This window comes from Giraffa tippelskirchi, chromosome 9 (assembly GCF_054371585.1).
Source record: "Giraffa tippelskirchi isolate mGirTip1 chromosome 9, T2T-mGirTip1v1.2.pri, whole genome shotgun sequence".
In the NCBI taxonomy this organism is placed as follows: domain Eukaryota; kingdom Metazoa; phylum Chordata; class Mammalia; order Artiodactyla; family Giraffidae; genus Giraffa; species Giraffa tippelskirchi.
Genome location: NC_137283.1, coordinates 138,815,189 through 138,835,375, shown reverse-complemented (window position 1 = coordinate 138,835,375; position 20,187 = coordinate 138,815,189). Strand labels below are relative to the sequence as shown.

At 37.7% G+C, this 20,187-nt stretch overlaps 1 protein-coding gene across 1 annotated transcript in view; it reads right to left on the bottom strand.

The window, feature by feature from the left end:
* The window catches only part of PEX7 (peroxisomal biogenesis factor 7), a 75,998-nt gene that overhangs the window by 37,332 nt on the left and 18,479 nt on the right, over window positions 1–20,187 (bottom strand). The window contains exons 6-8 of the mRNA XM_081528864.1: window positions 8,438–8,544; window positions 6,716–6,829; window positions 4,716–4,771 (exon numbers count right to left, since the gene is read on the bottom strand). Of these exons, the coding sequence (XP_081384990.1) occupies window positions 4,716–4,771; window positions 6,716–6,829; window positions 8,438–8,544 (277 nt within the window). The remainder of the gene's footprint in view (window positions 1–4,715; window positions 4,772–6,715; window positions 6,830–8,437; window positions 8,545–20,187) is intronic.

Genomic DNA, 20,187 nt, shown 5'->3' with positions numbered 1-20,187 from the left:
GAAAATATTATCTATCAGAATTCATGAGTTACAAATGAAATAAAAACTAGAAGAAAATTCATAGCCTTAAACACTTTATTAACAAGATGAAAGAATAAAATAAGTAAATTCCCAGTTCAAAAGGTGGAAAAAGAACAAAGTAAGCCAAAAGAAAGTACCAAGAAGGAAATGAAGGCAATAATTAATGAGGTACTGAAGAGAAAAACATTAGTTCTCATTAACAAATCAAAATTTTGTATGCTTAAGAAAAAAAAACAAAATAAACATACCATTGGATAAGTTAAAGTAGAAATCTCAAATATACAAAATAAAAAATAATAGGAGTGAAATACCACTGAACCAGAAGAAATGAAAAAGTCATGACACTATAGACATCTGTATAAATAAATGTGAAAATCCATAAGCAGAGGATAATTTCCTAAACTGATCACATTAGAGACATAAAATTTAAACAGAAAAATTCTCATAGAAGAAATAAAGTTATCAAGAAGTACTCCACAAAAAGACCTATGCCCAGATGGTTTCACAGGGAAAGTCTATCAAAGCTGCAAAAACCAAATACCCTCTATCCTGCAAAAATTGTTCAGAAGCTTAAAAAATGTAGAAAAACTTAATTCTTTTTTATGAAGCAATCTAAACATTGATACACAAAAATTTTAAAAAAGAAAACAGGAAAAAAAAAAAACCCTACATAAACCCTGTGTGGTGTGGGTCCAGAATTAGGGGTATGATTAGAGATACGCATATGATTAGAGACACATATAGGCCAAAATCACCTCTGAATATTGATGTAAAAGCTCTAAATAAAATATTAGCAGACAAAATCCAACACAATATCTTGTTCTATGTGTAAGATAATGATATACAAAGAACAGGAGAGATTTAGTCTAAGAATGCAAGGCTGGTTTGATCCATTAATAAAACACATCATATGAATAGCTAAAAAAGAGAAGTCATGATCATTTCCATAGATGCTGAAAAAGCCTTCAACAAATCTTAAGACCCATTCCTGATTCTAAAAAAAACACTCAACAAAACAAGAGTTGATGAATACTTTCTTAGCATGATGTATATATATACAATTTGTTTTAAAGTCAGCATCCTTCTTTAAACAGGGAAACATTAGAGGCATTTTTACTAAACACATGAATTAAGACATTCTCTGTAACACTTGTCTTCTCCGATAGTTCAGTTGGTAAAGAATCCACCTGCAATGCAGGAGACCCAGATTCAATTCCTGGGTGGGGAAGATCTGCTGGAGAAGGGATAGGCTACCCACTTCAGTATTCTTGGGATTCCCTTGTGGCTCAGCTGGTAAAGAATCCACCCACAATGTGGGAGACCTGGGTTGGGAAGATCTCCTGGAGAAGGGAACGGCTACCCACTCCAGTATTCCAGCTTGGACAATTCCATGGACTATATAGTCCATGGGGTGGCAAAGAGTCAGACATGACTGAACAACTTTCACTTTCACTTCAGTTCACTTCAGTCGCTCAGTCGTGTCCAACTCTTTGTGACCCCATGGATGGCAGCATGCCAGGCCTCCCTGTCCATCACCAACTCCTGGAGTTTACCCAAACTCATGTCCATTGAGTTGGTGATGCCATCCAACCATCTCATCCTCTGTCGACCCCTTCTCCTCTTGCCTTCAATCTTTCTCAGCATCAGGGTCTTTTCCAATGAGTCAGTTCTTTGCATCAGGTGGCCAAAGTATTGGAGTTTCAGCTTCAGCATCAGTCCTTTAAAAGAATATTCAGGACTGATTTCCTTTAGGATGGATCTGTTGGATCTCCTTGCAGTCTAAGGGACTCTCAAGAGTCTTCTCCAATACCACAGTTCAAAAGCATCAATTCTTCAGCACTCAGCTTTCCTTATAGTCCAATTCTCACATCCATACATGACTATTGGAAAAACCATAGCTTTGACTAGATGGACCTTTGTTGGGAAAGTAATGGCTCTGCTTTTTAATATATTGTCTAGGTTGGTTATAACTTTTCTTCTAAGGAGCAAGCATCTTTCAATTTCATGGCTGCAGTTAACATCTGCAGTGATTTTGGAGCTCAAAAAAATAAAGTCAGCCACTGTTTCCATTGTTCCCCCATCTATTTGCCATGAAGTGATAGGACCAGATGCCATGATCTTGGTTTTCTGAATGTTGAGTCTTAAGCCAACTTTTTCACTCTCCTCTTTAACTTTCATCAAGAGGCTCTTTAGTTCTTCTTCACTTTCTGCCATAAGGGTGGTGTCATCTGCATATCTGAGGTTATTGATATTTCTCCCAGCAATCTTTATTCCAGCTAGTGCTTCCTCCAGCCCAGTGTTTCTCATGATGTACTCTGTATACAAGTTAAATAAGCAGGGTGACAATATACAGCCTTGATGTACTCCTTTTCCTATCTGGAACCAGTCTTTTGTTCCATGTCCAGTTCTAACTGTTGCTTCCTGACCTGCATACAGATTTCTCAAGAGGCAGGTCAGGTGGTCTGGTATTCCCATCTCTTTAAGAATTTTCCACAGTTTGTTGTGATCCACACAGTCAAAGGCTGTGGCATAGTTAATAAAGCAGAAGTAGATGTTTTTCTGGAAACTCTCTTGCTTTTTCGATGATCCAACGGATGTTGGCAATTTGATCTCTGGTTCTTCTGCCTTTTCTAAATCCAGCTTGAACATCTGGAAGTTCACGGTTCACGTATTGCTGTAGCCTGGCTTAGAGAATTTTGAGCATTACTTTGCTAGCGTGTGAGATGAGTGCAATTGTGTGGTAGTTTGAGCATTCTTTGGCATTGCCTTTCTTTGGGATTGGAATGAAAACTGACCTTTTCCAGTCCTGTGGCCACTGCTGAGTTTTCCAAATTTGCTGGCATATTGAGTGTAGCACTTTCACAGCATCATCTTTTAGGATTTGAATTAGCACAACTGGAATTCCATCACCTCCACTAGCTTTGTTTGTAGTGATGCTTCCTAAGGCCCACTTGACTTCACATTCTAGGATGTCTGGCTCTAGGTGAATTATCACACCACCGTGATTATCTGGGTTGTGAAGATCTTTTTTGTACAGATCTTCAGTGTATTTTTGCCACCTCTTCTTAATATCTTCTGCTTCTGTTAGGTCCATACCATTTCTGTCCTTTATTGAGCCCTTCTTTGCATGAAATGTTCCTTTGGTATCTCTAATTATCTTTAAGAGATCTCTAGTCTTTGCCATTCTACTATTTTCCTCTATTTTTTTGCACTGATCGCTGAGGAAGGCTTTCTTATCTCTCCTTGCTGTTCTTTGGAACTCTGCATTCAAATGGGTATATCTTTCCTTTTCTCCTTTGCCTTTCACCTCTCTTCTATTCACAGCTATTTGTAAGGCCGCCTCAGACAACATTTTGCCTTTTTGCATTTCTTTTCCTTGAGGATAGCCTTGATCCCTGCCTCCTATACAATGTCATCAACCTTCGTCCATAGTTCTTCAGGCACTCTATCAGATCTAATCCCTTGAATCTATTTGTCACTTCCACTGTATAATCATAAGGGTTTTGACTTAGGTCATACCTGAATGGTCTAGTGGTTTTTCCTACTTTCTTCAATTCAAGTCTGAATTTCACTTCACTATAACACTACTTAACATTGTAATAGAGGTATCTGTCAATGCAATCAGATAAATCAATTAGGGGCATCAGAACTTGAAGATATAAAACTATATTTATAGATGTTATGGTCATGAACTTGGAAACCCCTAAAGAATCAATGATCCTTAGATGATAGAGAAACAGGCACTCTCAAACACTATTGCTTGGAATGGAAACTGGAATATTCCTCATGGGTAGGAATATATAACAAAAATACATATAACAAAACGGAGATCTATATTTATATCGTTACCTTTTAATTTAGGAATCCCACTTCTGGGAATATATTATGAAGCTGATTTTCTAGTGATGTGAACATACGCACATACAAGATTATTATTCATTGTGGCACTGTTATTTAGAAAATACTTGAAACAAGCTAAATAACCATATATAGGATAATAACTGAATAAACTATAGTATATGTACCTAAAGGAGTTATTACGCAGAATGAAAAAGATCTTTATGAACTGATACAAAGTGATTTCCAAACTACTTTCCTAGAATTCTAGAATAGCAAGTAAAAATGTTGTAAATAATAAAAATCAGGAGTTATAAATCTGGAAAAGGAGAAAAAGTAGAATGAACCCTGTGTGGTGTGGGATCAGAACTGGGGCTATGATTGGAGACACACATATACATATTCATACATAGATACACATGTATACACACATACATACAGTCATCCACAAACATACATACACTCATGTTGATTTTTTTATATCAATTTTAGCCATAAGATTCATATAATTAGACCTGAGCAAATGAGATTTCACAACTTTTGAAATCTAAATTTAAAAAGTTACTAGCTAGTCAATCTATGGCATAGGAAGATATTACTTTAGGAACAACAGTCAGGAAAAAAGACTTAAACAGAAGGATGAAGCAAATCTTTAAATAATAAAGAATTCACTCATCCATGTGACTAGATCATAAAAACAGGAAAATATAATATTAATCCCAGTAGAAAATATTCTCATGTGTCCAGCTCAGATTATTTTTATATTAGCAAAATAAACATATTATCCTTCATAAAAGTTATAAACATGCAAATGGTACTTGGTATTTTACAATGAAACATATCAAAAACCACTGTACCTTACAGTAAAATCATAGGAGCAAGAGGCCAGCACAGAAGCATGAAATGGTGAAAACTACAAAAGAAAACAAAAAAATCCTTTTTTGAGGTTAACTGTAATTATAACATGGTACTTCATAAGATCATTCCCATGAACATTATTACAAAGTCTAGACAGGACACTCAGAAATACAGACACTACTATATGTCAAATAGATAACTAATAAGGACCTACTATATAGCACAGAGAACTCTACTCAGCACTCTGTAATGGCATATATGGGAAGAGAATCTAAAAAAAGAATGGATATATGTATAACTGATGCACTTTGCTGTACATGTGAAACTAACACAACATTGTAACTCAACTATACTCCAATAAAATTTTTTTTTAAGTATGCTTTTCCAAACCTTATTATGCTTTAATTTAAGGCAAAAATCTTTTAGTCTTTTAAGTATCCACCTACAGGGAAAATGGTTATTTTTACATTCTTCAAAAAAAGTCATTTCTCAAGCTTTTAAAATCTTATTTAGAATTAAATATTCCCTAAATGTTGCTATTCTGGAAAAATTAAGCTCAATTTCATATTGGCTATCCAAAATTAACTTCTACAAATCTAAAAGACAAAAGTGTGTGATGATTTATACATATAATTATATAATTTACCAATCTTGTGAATACATTTTATGACTGCTATTAGCACAAGCATCAAACATTTAAATGTTAAAAGTTTTTAAATAACTTTTATGCTATTTGTATATCACATCTAATCAAAATGATATCAAGGTCAAAAACTGCAAATTTTAGATAAGTAATATACAAGTATTAACATACATCTTTTAACTGGCTGTCCACTGTAATTTTATTTCTTCAGCATTTTTCTTACCAGTACTTTAATGTTTATATACACATATATACTTACATTTGAATGTTCTTCACAGTTTGCAAAACACTTTCACTATTTCACCCTATTTCATTCTCAGAAGCACTATGAAATATATATAGAAAATATTTTTTAACTACCAAATCTTGTGTGCCATTTAAAAAAAATCTGGGCACTGGCTCTCATATTTTGAGCTATAACCAGAAAAATTTTAAATATTAACTACAATTTAGAATTTTTTAAATAGGAATAACATAATTATCTTAATTAAAAGATCAAAAAGGTACTCATCTGTAATGTAAAAAATCAAAAATGAAACTGGGAGATGTCCCTTAATAAGATGTTTTCCACAGTGACTTAGCAAAATTTAACTAAATAAAAGCTGGGAAGGACTTCCCTGGTGGTTTAGTGGTTAAGAATCCACCTGCCAACACAGGAGACATATGTTTGACCCCTGGTCCAGGAGGCTCCCACATGCAATGAAGCCCAGGCACCACAACTACTGACCCTGCGCTCTAGAGCCCATTGGTCCCTAAGAAGGGAAGCCACCACAATGAGATGCCCTTGTGGAGTAACAAAGACCCAACACTCCAAAAAAAAAAAAAAGCTGGGAAACTAATGTTAGTCACTTTATAACCTGACAAATTCAGGAGAAATAGAAGAAAAAAGTTTTCTCTACTATTTACAAAGTGGAAATTTTCCTATACTCTATAACATTTGTGAACATTCATATATATAATCATGCTAGGGAAAAGAAAGAATTAACCACCTCTCTATACAAGTTTCAACAAAATAAACTTTTCCACTGAATGGAAAATTATAAAGATTATAATAATAAAACTAAATTACTATAGTTATAAAGTTTTAAAAGAAATAGTAGCATGGGGATGACAGAATGAGAAAAACATTTTTATTCACTCCTGAGTACCACCTGACCATATTATTATAAGTCACTCAATAATCATTCCAGTATTTTACCTAATTTTAGCTTTCAATGTTTACTACCATTCACTGGGTAACAAAACGTGAAAAAAAAACGAATCAATCACCCCATCCCTTAAACACCTTTTAAATGTACTTCATTGACTGTATTTATCTTTTTGTTTTGTGTAGGAAAAGAAAAGATAAAAACTTACTTTCACTCTCCTAATAGCATAAGTGTGACCGAGAAGTTCAAACACAGGTTGTCGTACATTCCTCAAGTCCCAGCCTCTCACACTACAATCAACCGCCCCTGTCACCACCAAATTCTGAAAACAATTTAAAGCAAGGTTAAGTGTGACTCTTTACAGTTAAGCAATAGCCAAACTTTCCTACTGGAAATAGTATCTATTTTTTGGTACTTATTTAATCTGAACCCAGGAGTCATTCTTGGAAAGTTACATAACATCATAGAAAGGAGTTAAAATATACATCAAAAGCAAAACTTAGTATGACTTGAAAGAAAAGGAACTCAATATGCCTTAGGTATATGAAGGAACACAGTACCCAACAGAAAAAGGCATAGTCTCAAACAACATTATAGCTTCTCACATCTACTTTTAGGGATATTAATAAGCACACAAGTTATTAAAAATTACACCTGACGAAAGAGCCCACCTGTCTCTTCAGCATCCTCTGAGGTTTCTACCAGGCGTTAAAAGGCAAGAGACTGCTAATTCACAAATATTTGAAAGGGCAAAGGTATAAATTAAATGTTGTTTTCCTAATTCTAAATCAATCATTGCTCCTAACTCTCATGGACCATGTCTTAATGTAATAACTAACTCTATCTGAGAATTTATGCAAATAGTGGGTAGTCTCCTATCTAAAACCCTAGGTGAACCCAGAGTTCACGGCTGAATAGGCTGAGAGCTGGGTCCACACTCAGCTCCATTCCAATTCGACCAGGGCAGTAATCCGTTGTCTGAACATTTTGGACTTCAATATAAGCTCATTTTAAAAAAGCTTCAGTGATTTTTTTAAAAAAAATTCTAAAGTACTCTCAAGTGTATATCAGCATCTTTTTTAGAATTCCCAAAACTATAACATATAGTCCACAATTTCATTTTCTTATTTGGAAAATTCATGCATGAGATTTGAACTGTAGTCATCAGCACTGAAAATGTTATTAAAATCAAGCATTATTTTGAATATGTTCTATATCTTCTTTTAATTTTTTCATTCTTTCTAATTAAAGAACTCAGCCAATACAATGTTCCCTTAATTTTCATTGACTAAAATTGGGGGGAAAAAAGTATATGTTATACTTAACTGTCACAGTCAACAGACCACTTCAGGTAGATAAATATATTTAAATGGCATATCAACACATATTTAATCCATTTCTATTTCTAATTCATATGTCCATATGGTTAGCTGAAGGTTGCAAAAAGTTGCAAATGGACAGTGCTATCTTCCAGAAACATGAAGCTTGGTTAGGCTTGTAAGGGAAAATGAAACACAAAATTCCTAAAACCGATGGACTGTCAAATTAAAAATCAAGTTACAAATAGTTCAGCAGCCTCACCAGCAAAGTGCACAAGAAATGAAGACAAAAGATGATACAAATTGGCAGGGTTAAGAGCATTAAAGTAAAAAACTTACATAAATTGTAAAGCAGTTTTCCAAACAAACAAGTAAGGCTGCACTATTGAACTTTTGAGAATTTCTGTTTCTTATTCAGCCTGTTTTATGTGCACTTAAATCCAATTAATGCTAATGCAGGTCACTCACAATCATCAATTAGAAATGAAAGGGACTGAATCTAACTTAATGGCCCGTAAACACTGTCCAAGTCCACATAAACAAAGATAAAATCTAGAACATTTCAACATTAGGAAGGGCTCAGTAGCTCAGGATAGAACCAGATAGGGTACCTCATTGTATTTACACCAGTCACAGCTCAAAATTTCTGCCTGATGTGCTGGAACCACAATTCTGACTCCTGTTGTCTTCACATCCCAAATTCTCAAAGTCTGATCACCTGGTGAAAGAGGAAGACTTGATCACTCTTTATCACACCACTTGGATGCTTGGTACCCATGACAACAAGTCGGGAGAAACACACCACTTCCATTATCAGGACATTGCCATCTGTATGTCATATACACATACACATTGTTTTATACTATAATAATATATAAGAACTACTGAAAGTGACAACTACAAAAAATAAGGCACCATATTAAATTTTTACATCTACTCAAAGCAGGAAAATCTGAATCTCACACTGACACAAGCAGAGCAGTGACTAAGCACACACCCAAATGCATTTTTCTTTAGGAAAGGAAAAGGCTCTGAAAATCCTCGTTTCTTGTAAGTAGTTAGCACCCTATATCAGCATATTCTATAGGAAGCAAAACGGTAACAGTTTTACTGTAAAACGTGTGCAAAGTCTACCAAGTCAGAATGGATAATTTCAAATCTTAGCTTTTACATTTATTACATTTTAAAGGGCCATCCAAAGGTATGGATTTCACCTTGAAAGAAACAAGTGGAGAAAATATAAGGATTATACTCTGAATTACTACAAAAATGATTTATACCACCTCGCTGCGCAAAGTCAACCCTGATTAACTGTTTTAGATGCTGTTTGCCTTCAATTTTGTAAAATATGAGGAAACAACAAAACGACCAGATGAAAAATTCTGAATATATGTGTGTTTCCATCAAGAGTAAATTACAAACAATAACTGATCATCTGAGAAAGCCAGTACAGGTTAATGTAAAAAAAAATGGTGTGATGGCAGTAATGGTCTTGATTCCATTTAGTAGTTGGGTGACCCTGCCCAAGCTGTATAATATCGCTGAGACTAGTTCCTCACAATGCCTGGATGGAGGATGGTACAAAAACATTTGGTGTAATCAAGTTTCTGTAAAGCATTAGTATGGTCTCTAGCATATAGCAGATATGCTAATAAGTGGTATATAGAAACATTAAATTTTAAACATTTCCTTTAGTTACCCATTTGAATGCAGAGTTCCAAAGAATAGCAAGGAGAGATAAGAAAGCTTTCCTGAGTTATCAGTGCAAAGAAATAGAGGAACACAATAGAATGGGAAAGACTAGAGATCTCTTCAAGAAAATTAGATACTAAAGGAACAATTCATGCAAAGATGGGCTCAATAAAGGACAGAAATGGTATGGACCTAACAGAAGCAGAAGATATTAAAGAGAGGTGGCAAGAATACACAGAAGAACTGTACAAAAAAGATCTTCACGACCCAGATAATCACAATGGTGTGATCACTCACCTAAAGCCAGACATCCTGGAATGTCTGATATGATACATGATATTTTGTACTTCTTAATCTCCTACCCCTATATTGTCCTCCTGTCCTTCTCTCACCGAGCTGGTGACCACTGAGTTGTTCCCTGTATCTGTGGGTCTGTATGAGGCAGATATTTTATCGTAGGTAAGGAAAGTGAGAATCCAAGACATTAAGTAACTTGACTAAAGGTCAGCAGCTACGAAATGATTGAGCTGGACTAGAGCTAAGCTCTGAAGCTCCAAAGCCCCTATTCTTAAACTCTACATTTCATTACCACAAGCAATTTAATTCTTATCTTTCTTAACTTGCAAAGAAATCAAATAAAAATTGTCTGAAATTATTGAACTTAGCTAAATGACAAATAATTTAGAATTGGGATGACAGGAAATTATATGTAGGTAACTAAAGGAAATGTTTAAAATTTAATGTTTCTATATACCACTTATTAGCATATCTGCTATATGCTAGAGACCATACTAATGCTTTACAGAAACTTGATTACACTAAATGTTTTTGTACCATCCTCCATCCAGGCATTGTGAGGAACTAGTCTCAGTGATATTATACAGCTTGGGCAGGGTCACCCAACTACTAAATGGAATCAAGACCATTACTGCCATCACACCATTTTTTTTTACATTAACCTGTACTGGCTTTCTCAGATGATCAGTTATTGTTTGTAATTTACTTTTGATGGAAACACAACATATATTCAGAATTTTTCATCTGGTCGTTTTGTTGTTTCCTCATATTTTACAAAATTGAAGGCAAACAGCATCTAAAACAGTTAATCAGGGTTGACTTTGCGCAGCGAGGTGGTATAAATCATTTTTGTAGTAATTCAGAGTATAATCCTTACATTTTCTCCACTTGTATGATATGTGAAGTTAGTGGGCCTTAGGAAGCATCATTACGAACAAAGCTCGTGGAGGTGATGGAATTCCTGTTATGCTAATTCAAATCCTAAAAGATGATGCTGTGAAAGTGCTGCACTCAATATGCCAGCAAATTTGGAAAACTCGGCAGTGGCCACAGGACTGGAAAAGGTCAGTTTTCATTCCAATCCCAAAGAAAGGCAATGCCAAAGAATGTTCAAACTATCGCACAATTGCACTCATCTCACACGCTAGCTACTCCAGTGTTCTTGCCTGGAGAATCCCAGGGATGGGGGAGCCTGGTGGGCTACCGTCTATGGGGTCGCACAGAGTCGGACACGACTGAAGTGACATAGCAGCAGCAGCAGCACACGCTAGAGCACACGCTAGAAAAGTAATGCTCAAAATTCTCCAAGCCAGGCTTCAACAATACGTGAACCATGAACTTCCAGATGTTCAAGCTGGTTTTAGAAAAGGCAGAGGAACCAGAGATTAAATGGCCAACAAATTGCTGGATCATCGAAAAAGCAAGAGAGTTCCAGAAAAACATCTACTTCTCCTTTATTGACTATGCCAAAGCCTTTGACTGTGTGGATCACAATAAACTGTGGAAAATTTTTAAGGAGATTGGAATACCAGACCACCTGACCTGCCTCTTGAGAAACCTGTATGCAGGTCAGGAAGCAACAGTTAAAACTGGACATGGAACAACAGACTGGTTCCAAATAGGAAAAGGAGTACGTCAAGGCTGCATATTGTCACCCTGCTTATTTAACTTATATGCAGAGTCCATCATGAGAAACACTGGGCTGGATGAAGCACAAGCTAGAATCAAGGTTGCTGGGAGAAATATCAATAACCTCAGATATGCAGATGACACCACCCTTATGGCAGAAAGTGAAGAACTAAAATGCCTCTTGATGAAAGTGAAAGAGGAGAGTGAAAAAGTGGGCTTAAAGCTCAACATTCAGAAAACTAAGATCATGGCATCCAGTCCCATCACTTCAAGGCAAATAGATGGAGAAACAGTGGAAACAGTGTCAGACTTTATTTTGGGGGGCTCCAAAATCACAGCAGATGGTGACTGCAGCCATGAAATAAAGACACTTACTGCTTGGAAGAAAAGCTATTACAAACCTAGACAGCATATTAAAAAGCAGAGACATTACTTTGCCAACAAAGGTCTATCTAGTCAAGGGTATGGTTTTTCCAGTAGTCATATATGGATGTGAGAGTTGGACCATAAAGAAAGCTGAGCACAGAAGAATTGATGCTTTTGAACTGTGGTGTTGGAGAAGACTCTTGAGAGTCTCTTGGACTGCAAGGAGATCCAACCAATCCATCCTAAAGGAAATCAGTCCTGAATGTTCATTGGAAGGACTGATGCTGAAGCTGAAACTCCAATACTTTGGCCACCTGATGCAAAGAACTGACTCATTTGAAAAGACCCTGATGCTGGGAACGATTGAAGGCAGGAGGAGAAGGGGACGACAGAGGATGAGATGGTTGGATGGCATTACCGACTCAATGGACATGAGTCTGAGTAAACTCCAGGAGTTAGTGATGGACAGGGAGGCCAGGTGTGCTGCAGTCCATGGGGTCACAAAGAGTTGGACACGACTGAGCGACTGAACTGAACTGAACCATCAGGTCAGAAGGGCTCCCTTGGTGGCTCAGATGGTAACGAATCCACCTGCAATGCAGAAGATGCAGGAGACATGGGCTCGATTCCTGCGTCAGGAAGATCCCCTGGAGTAGGGCATGGCAACCCACTCCAGTATTACTGCCTGGAGAATCCCATGGACACAGGAGCCTGGCAGGCTACAGTCCATGGGGTCGCAAACAGACAAGACTGAGTTACTAGCACTTCATTAGGTCTGAAACCATCAAGTCTGCTATATAACCATGACTAAGCATTGTTTAAAGTTCAATGAGCTCATGTTCATCCTAATAATTACATTCTATGGGTGTATGTGAATGTGAATGCTTTAGAGTGCCAAAACATTACAATAAACGTGAACTAGGAGATTAAGAAGTAACTAGGAATTTTAGTAACAATATGGATGAAACTCACAAAACATAATGCTGAGCAAAAGAAACCAGACAGGACAACATAAAAACAGGTAACATTAATCGATGCTATTAGGAGGCAGTTCAGAGGTCACCCTCGAATGGACAAGGGTGGGTAATGACTGAAAGACTCTAAGAGGGGCCTCTGAGAACATTCTGTTTCTTGATCTGGGTCCGGAGATCCCAGGTCTCCGGAATCTCCCACATGGGCAGGCAGATTCTTTACCACTAGTGCCACCTGGGAAGCCCCAGTACATAGGTGTGTTCATTTTGAAAATTCATCACGCTATAATTAGGCACTGTTCTGTGCATTATATACTTCAACAAAAGATTAAACAAATAACAACCACCAAGGCTGGGTGGATGCCTGTATCAAATTTCTCTGGGACAATATTCTTGTTCTTCACCAGCACAGTCAGGCAAAGTTTTTTTTTTAAAGATCATGGTTTAGGTTGTCCCCTCTGGCAGTTAACTTAAAGAGCACAAAAAGAAACTGCTCTGAAGGAGCTGAGAATTCCACTTTTGCTTGCACACATTCAGCACTTCTTCCTTCTCACTTCGTTTGCTAGGTAGGAGAGAGACCTTCTGGCCAACTGGTAACATGACTCATTCAGCTCTTTTAGACACCAGGACATCTATGTTTATATTGCTTTTTTAATTGCATTTTCCAGACAACTGGCCTTTCATTGTCAGCCAGACGTTTACCAGGGCCCTGCGGCAGTGCCATAGACCCACCTGAATTACCAGCTTCTCTTATCAGTTGCAGACTCGCCACTGGCAATAGAACCAGTGAATTTAAGTGCATAATATGGTACAGGAAGTGCTGGCTACTACCATGTCTAATTCAAGTTGCAGCGTTAAGAAGAAGCTGGCTAAGGAGAATGAGTGTAAACGGTGAATCTAAAACCAGGAAGTGAAATGAACAGCAAAAGATGCATATTGGGCCCAAATAATTTAATTTATTTGAAATGCCAGATGCCTATCAGATGACTTTTTTCTTAGAGTAGAATGATGTTTTTTTCAAACTACTGGACTCCACACATTCAGGCATGGCTATGATTTATGCAATTATATGGAGTTGGTAATAGGAGTAATTTAGTTTTCTTGGTTCAAAAGAAAGTTTACTTCATATTAATCCTCCTCATGTAAAGAGCTCAAATATTCTTCCCTTCCATCTCATATAATTTGGAAATGTGAATTATGTAAGAATAAAACTTTAATGAACTAAACAAAACCAATGCCCTTAGAGAACTCTGCTAAGGGAGATCTAAATCTCAAAGTACTCCTTCCTTTTGGTTTGTCTTAACTTAGCTAATGATAAATTTAGTACTACAACTTTGAAGGTGATCAAATTCTTGGAAAAACTTGAATATTATATTCTCATGAAAGTGAAAGTGTCAGTTGCTCAGTCGTGTCTGATACCTTGCAACCCCATGGACTGTAGCCCGCCAGGGTCTTCTGTCCATGGAATTCTTCAGGCAAGAATACTGGAGTGGGTAGCCATTCCTTTCTCCTGGGGATCTTCCGAACCCAGGGACTGAATTCAGACCTCCTGCACTGCAGGTGGATTCTTTGCCATCTGAGCCACCAGGGAAGCCCATATTATTATATACTATCTTAAAATATAAACTGTTATAAGCAGTTGAATGATAAAATTAGCTATATGTGTGCCACAGGATTAGACATAAAACTACGTCTTGACGGCCAATTATATAAGCTGCTTATCATTTTTAATATTTGTGAAGACAAATATTTTACAACTTGGTGTTCCTCAACCATGAATTTTGCAGTTGAGATGATTTTTATGCAAATATTATAGTATGTTTCATAGCAAACTCTTGTCTGTAAGCAAGAAAACAAAGAGAATTAATGGATAAAAGACTATAATATAAGTCAAAGTATAACTGACAAAACTCAGGAAAAAAACTAAGTTCTCAATCTTAGGAAACTGCTTCTTCTCTGAATTCAGCACTGAAACCATTCTATAGAGTTCTTAAGAGATTAGTATATTTCTATTAAAAATAAACACGAAATTCCCATTACATCAACAGAAATAAGCTATTCATTAGACTACCTTAAACAGAGCAACATCACAGACTAGTACAGTGTCTCCCAAATCAGGCTCATCACTAGACTCAGCTAGAGTGATTAAAAAATATACCTCTCAGAGGTATCTGATTCAGTAGGACAAAGATGAAGGCTGGAATTCTGTTGTTTTTTTAAGCTTCCTCTTCCCTGGTGGCTCAGGGGTAAAGAATCCACCTGCCAATGCAGGAGATGTGGGTTTGATCCCTGGGTCAGGAAGACCTCCTGGAGAAGGACATGGCAATCCACTCCAGTATTCTTGTCAGAAAAACCCCATGGACAGAAGAGTCTGGTGGGCTACAGTCCATGGGGTCGCAAAAAAGCCAAACTCAACTTAGCGACTAACCAACAGCAACAGACTATGATGGTGGGCCAGGTCTCAGGATCACTGGACAGGTATGTTATTATACAAGCATACATTTCAGATTCTATCTGGAGCAAGTTACCCTAAAACTCGGTTCCCAGAGTTTTAGTTCCCAGGTAAGCAGTGACTCTCAATCCTTACAGCACATAACGCATGCAAAGACCATTCAAGTCTTCCTCCAATATGCTCTGTACTCTCCACATTCATCCCTTTACTTCCCACTTCTCATCTCCTCATCTACTTGTTCATAAGGTAGCAGCTGAAGCACTATTTCCTTAGGGAAGTTGCTCTGACCAGCCAATTTTGACAAGCTCAAGAACTGACTGCTCAAGCTCAAGGATCCTTTGCTGTGTTCCCAAGGAATCCTGAGCACACATGTTAATGACAGGAGGCACCACTCAGAGAGCCCTTACTCTGGGCCAGGCGCTGTCCTAAGCCTTTAAGCTTGTATTTGAATTAATTCACTTAATCCTCGTCAAAACTCCACGACACAGGTTATTATTATCACTCTTATTTTTTAAATGAGGAATGAAGAGACAGAGGTTAAGTAGCATGACTGAAGCCACGTAAGAGCAGTGAGAGGAGAATCTGATCACAGGAAGTCCAGCTCCAGAGTCCATGTCCCTAACCACTGTGCTGTGACCTCTTTCTCAAAGAGCTTCTCGCTCCTTGTGGTTACTGCCCCTAGGGTTTTTCCTTAGCATCCCTCTTTCCCACGGGACTACATGCTCAGTGTATCTTCAGTGCCCAGACAGCAGCAGACATTCACCGAAGATCTGAATGATTCACCGACAATATCCCTTCCAACAATCAAAATTAACCTTAAATATGTTTTAAAAATTTTGACAATAGTTATCTCCATAGCTTATATAATAGTAATCAAAAAACCATCGTGTTTGCTTGTGTAAGACACTCAGCTATGCTGAAGAAGACACATGTCCTATAGGAAATACATGAAAACAATTCAAGCAAAGAAAATAGGCAAAGAAGTGCATTGCACACAACGTGGGAAGCAAATTTTCTTGTCTCTCTTGAAATGGCGAAGGCACAGTGAGAGTTTTAGAGCTTACCCCAACTTTTACTATGCCACAAACCCTCCTTTTGTAGAGTGGAGGTAAACTTTAAATCTTTTCAACTTTATTAAGTAAGCTAATGTTGGAAAATCATCATGAAGAAGTATTTCAGGAAAATGTCAAATGCTTGATAAATAAACCTTCCAAAGAGTTTCCAAAATCAGAAAAGCTGGCAGAAAATGGCTTTACTGATTTCAATTTTTTTAAAGGTACATGGGTTATAGCTCACAGGTCCAGTACTAGGCTTTGATCAAATCCCTTCTGATTTATTCTGAGCCTTGGATGTGGAGACAGCTTAGTTAATACTGGCCCGCTACAATGTATCCATCTGATAGTGTCAAAACCATGAACTGATACAGTTGACTTAAATGTCAGGCAGAATTGTATATATATATGAGCCCTTTATTTGGGCTGAGTCATACACACAACTCTTTGTATTACACTGGCCTTTTGTGTAGTGTGGTATACAGAATACTGACTCTGGATATTATATATAGAATACTCAGTGTGCAAGAATGAAAATCAAAAAAAGATGAATTGTGTGTAGACAGTGAGCAATATAATCACAAAACTTGACTATCCGTACTTTGTAAACAGATAGTTTATAAAAAGTCTTTTATCAACAGAATGTCCACTTGCTTTAATAGGAAAAAAGACTGTCTGCTTAAGACATTACCTTCCTGTGCTGTATTAGAAATGAATGTAAACAGTGGTCATCCAGTCAGGACATCTTTGGTTGAAAGTAAAAGAAATTCTGACCCAAACTGCCTTATAGAAAAAAATAATTTACTTACTAACATGGTTGAATTAAATAACATGTCCCTAATTACACCTTGCTATATCAAGAAAAAACTGATAGTTTTGACTACCAAAAAGCTTTGATACTAATAGAGTAAAAACTAAAGTATAATAAATAGTTTAAGACAGAAAAAAATTGGGGAAATATTTATAACAGATATAAAATACAGAGTACTAATTCCTATATAAAAAGAGCTCATATATCAACACAGAAAAACAACAACGAACAGCTCTCAGTAGAAACATGGGCCGAAGACATGGACAAGTGACTCAGAGAAGAACAACTATGGTAGTCAAGTGACATACAAAAAGTATTCACTATCCCTAGTAATCAAATATGCGAATCAAAACAACAATCAGGTATTACCTTCATTCATCAGATTGGCAAACATTTAAAAGATTGAGGGGGCACACCATTTCAAGGTCCAAGCCTTAAAATAACTGTTACCTTGACACTATCAAAATTCTCATTATCAGAATAAACTGACAACATTTAGACCAAGAAGGCTGTTGTTATTGGTTTGTCTAATCTATAACATGTTGCTGCCCTGAAATAAACATTTGGGAATACAGTTTTCAACAACAACAAAAGTTCTGTAGCTATAAGCATGTAAAACCTAACATCACTAAGCAAATTCAGCCTTTAAAGATACCTTCCCTATTAATAATTCTAATCTTTGGAACATATACTTTGGAATGGGCACAGACTTTTTATGGAGGAATACAAGAAAATGTTATTAACAGCAGTTCTATAGGAGAGGGGGGATGAGTACTTACTTTTTATTTGGCATGTCTCTGTGTTGTCTGAATTTCTTTACTATGTATATGCTCAAATAGAAGTTTTCAAGGATACCATTTCTGTTTTCTCTTCATAAATTTACTTTTTGATAGTTATATAAGAAACAAGAAATAAAGAGTGCTGATAATATCTTGTCAATCACCACAAACATTTATGATTAATTAACACAAGTTACACATTATTGTAACTGTTACTCAGACTTAGCAACCTTATTCTGATAAACCAAAGATAAAGCCATTTAAGCCAAAGCAGCTCAGTAACTAATAAAAGGAGCTAGACTGATTTCCAACTTGGAAAGATTCAAAACTGGTTATGATCTACCTAAGACAGACCATTAATCATGAATTAATCATTAATTAAACCATATTTGTTCATTAATAGTTGTGCTTGTCAAATTTACATTATGAAAAGTCATGGTATCACAGATACTATGATATAGCTAAGAATTAACATTCCATTCTTAACCCCATGAATATAACTCTGACTTCCAAAGTACCGTTTCCCCACTGGGAATGACTCTACCTTCTAACCAGAGACAGTAAGGAAAATTGTTCTTGCTGTCTCAAGCCTCTTCTCCCCATCACCCTCTGGGAGGACCCTGCCACTGAACTTGTTCATGTAAAGCCAGGACCACAGAAGTATGACAGGCGAGGCTGGTGGAAAAAAAAGGTAAAAGAATGCAAGTACAAGAGCTGAGAGGGCAGGGCTGCAGGGCGTGAGAGAAAGGCAAAGAGCCAGGGGAGAGGTGCTCTAGAGTAGCCAGGGGGAAGATGAGGACAGCTGTGTCAACGACCATGCGGCAGGCAGCCCGTGTTGTTTTAAATGGACTGCAGACGAGCTGTGTGATGTTTCTCTACAAATTATGTATGTTATATTGTTCAGATTATACGTGATTTATGAATCGGCCTAAAGAACCAACTCCTCTTGGCCCTCCTGTGCCCACGGAGCCACCGCTCCTTGGACCTGGGGAAACTCCTCTCGGTCTCGGGCGAGGGCTAGCTCCTCTCGGCTGCCGCCCCCGGCCTCCGGCCTGGGGTAGCTCCACAGGAGGGCCGAGAGGAGTTACTCCACATTCAAGGTCAGGAGGGGCTGTCGTGACTAGATACCCCTTGTCCAAGGTAAGGAGCAACGGCTGCACTTTGCTGGAGCAGCCGTGAAGAGATACCCCACGTCCAAGGTAAGAAAAACCCAAGTAAGACGGTAGGTGTTGCGAGAGGGCATCAGAGGGCAGACACACTGAAACTATAATCACAGAGAACTAGCTAATCTGATCACAGGGACCACAGCCTTGTCTACCTCAATGAAACTAAGCCATGCCGTGTGGGGCCACCCAAGACGGATGGGTCACGGTGGAGAGGTCTGACCGAATTGGTCCACTGGAGAAGGGAATGGCAAACCACTTCAGTATTCTTGCCTTGAGAAACCCATGAACAGTATGAAAAGGCAAAAAGATAGGTCACTGAAAGATGAACTCCCCAGGTCGGTAGGTGCCCAATATGATACTGGAGATCAGTGGAGAAATAACTCCAGAAAGAATGATGGGATGGAGCCAAAGCAAAAACAATACCCCGCTATGGAAGTGACTGGTGATAGAAGCAAAGTCCGATGCGGTAAAGAGTAATATTGCATAGGAACCTGGAATGTTAGGTCCATGAATCAAGGCAAATGGGAAGTGGGCAAACAGGAGATAACAAGAGTGAACGTCGACATTCTAGGAATCAGCGAACTAAGGTGGACTGGAATGGGTGAATTTAACTCAGATGACCATTAGATCTACTACTGTGGGCAGGAATCCCTTAGAAGAAATGGAGTAGCCATCATGGTCAACAAAAGATTCTGAAATGCAGTACTTGGAAGAAATCTCAAAAACGACAGAATGATCTCTGTTCGTTTCCAAGGCAAACCATTCAATATCACAGTAATCCAAGTCTATGCCCCGACCAGTAACGCTGAAGAAGCTGAAGTTGAACGGTTCTATGAAGACCTACAAGGCCTTTTAGAACTAACATCCAAAAAAGATGTCCTTTTCATTATAGGGGACTGGAATGCAAAAGTAGGAAGTCAGGAAACACCTGGCGTAACAGGCAAATTTGGCCTTGTAGTACAGAACGAAGCAGGGCAAAGGCTAAGAGAGTTTTGCCAAGAGAACGCACTGGTCATAGCAAACACCCTCTTCCAACAACACAAGAAAAGACTCTACGCATGGACATCACCAGATGGTCAACACCGAAATCAGACTGACTATATTCTTTGCAGCCAAAGATGGAGAAGCTCTATACAGTCAGCAAAA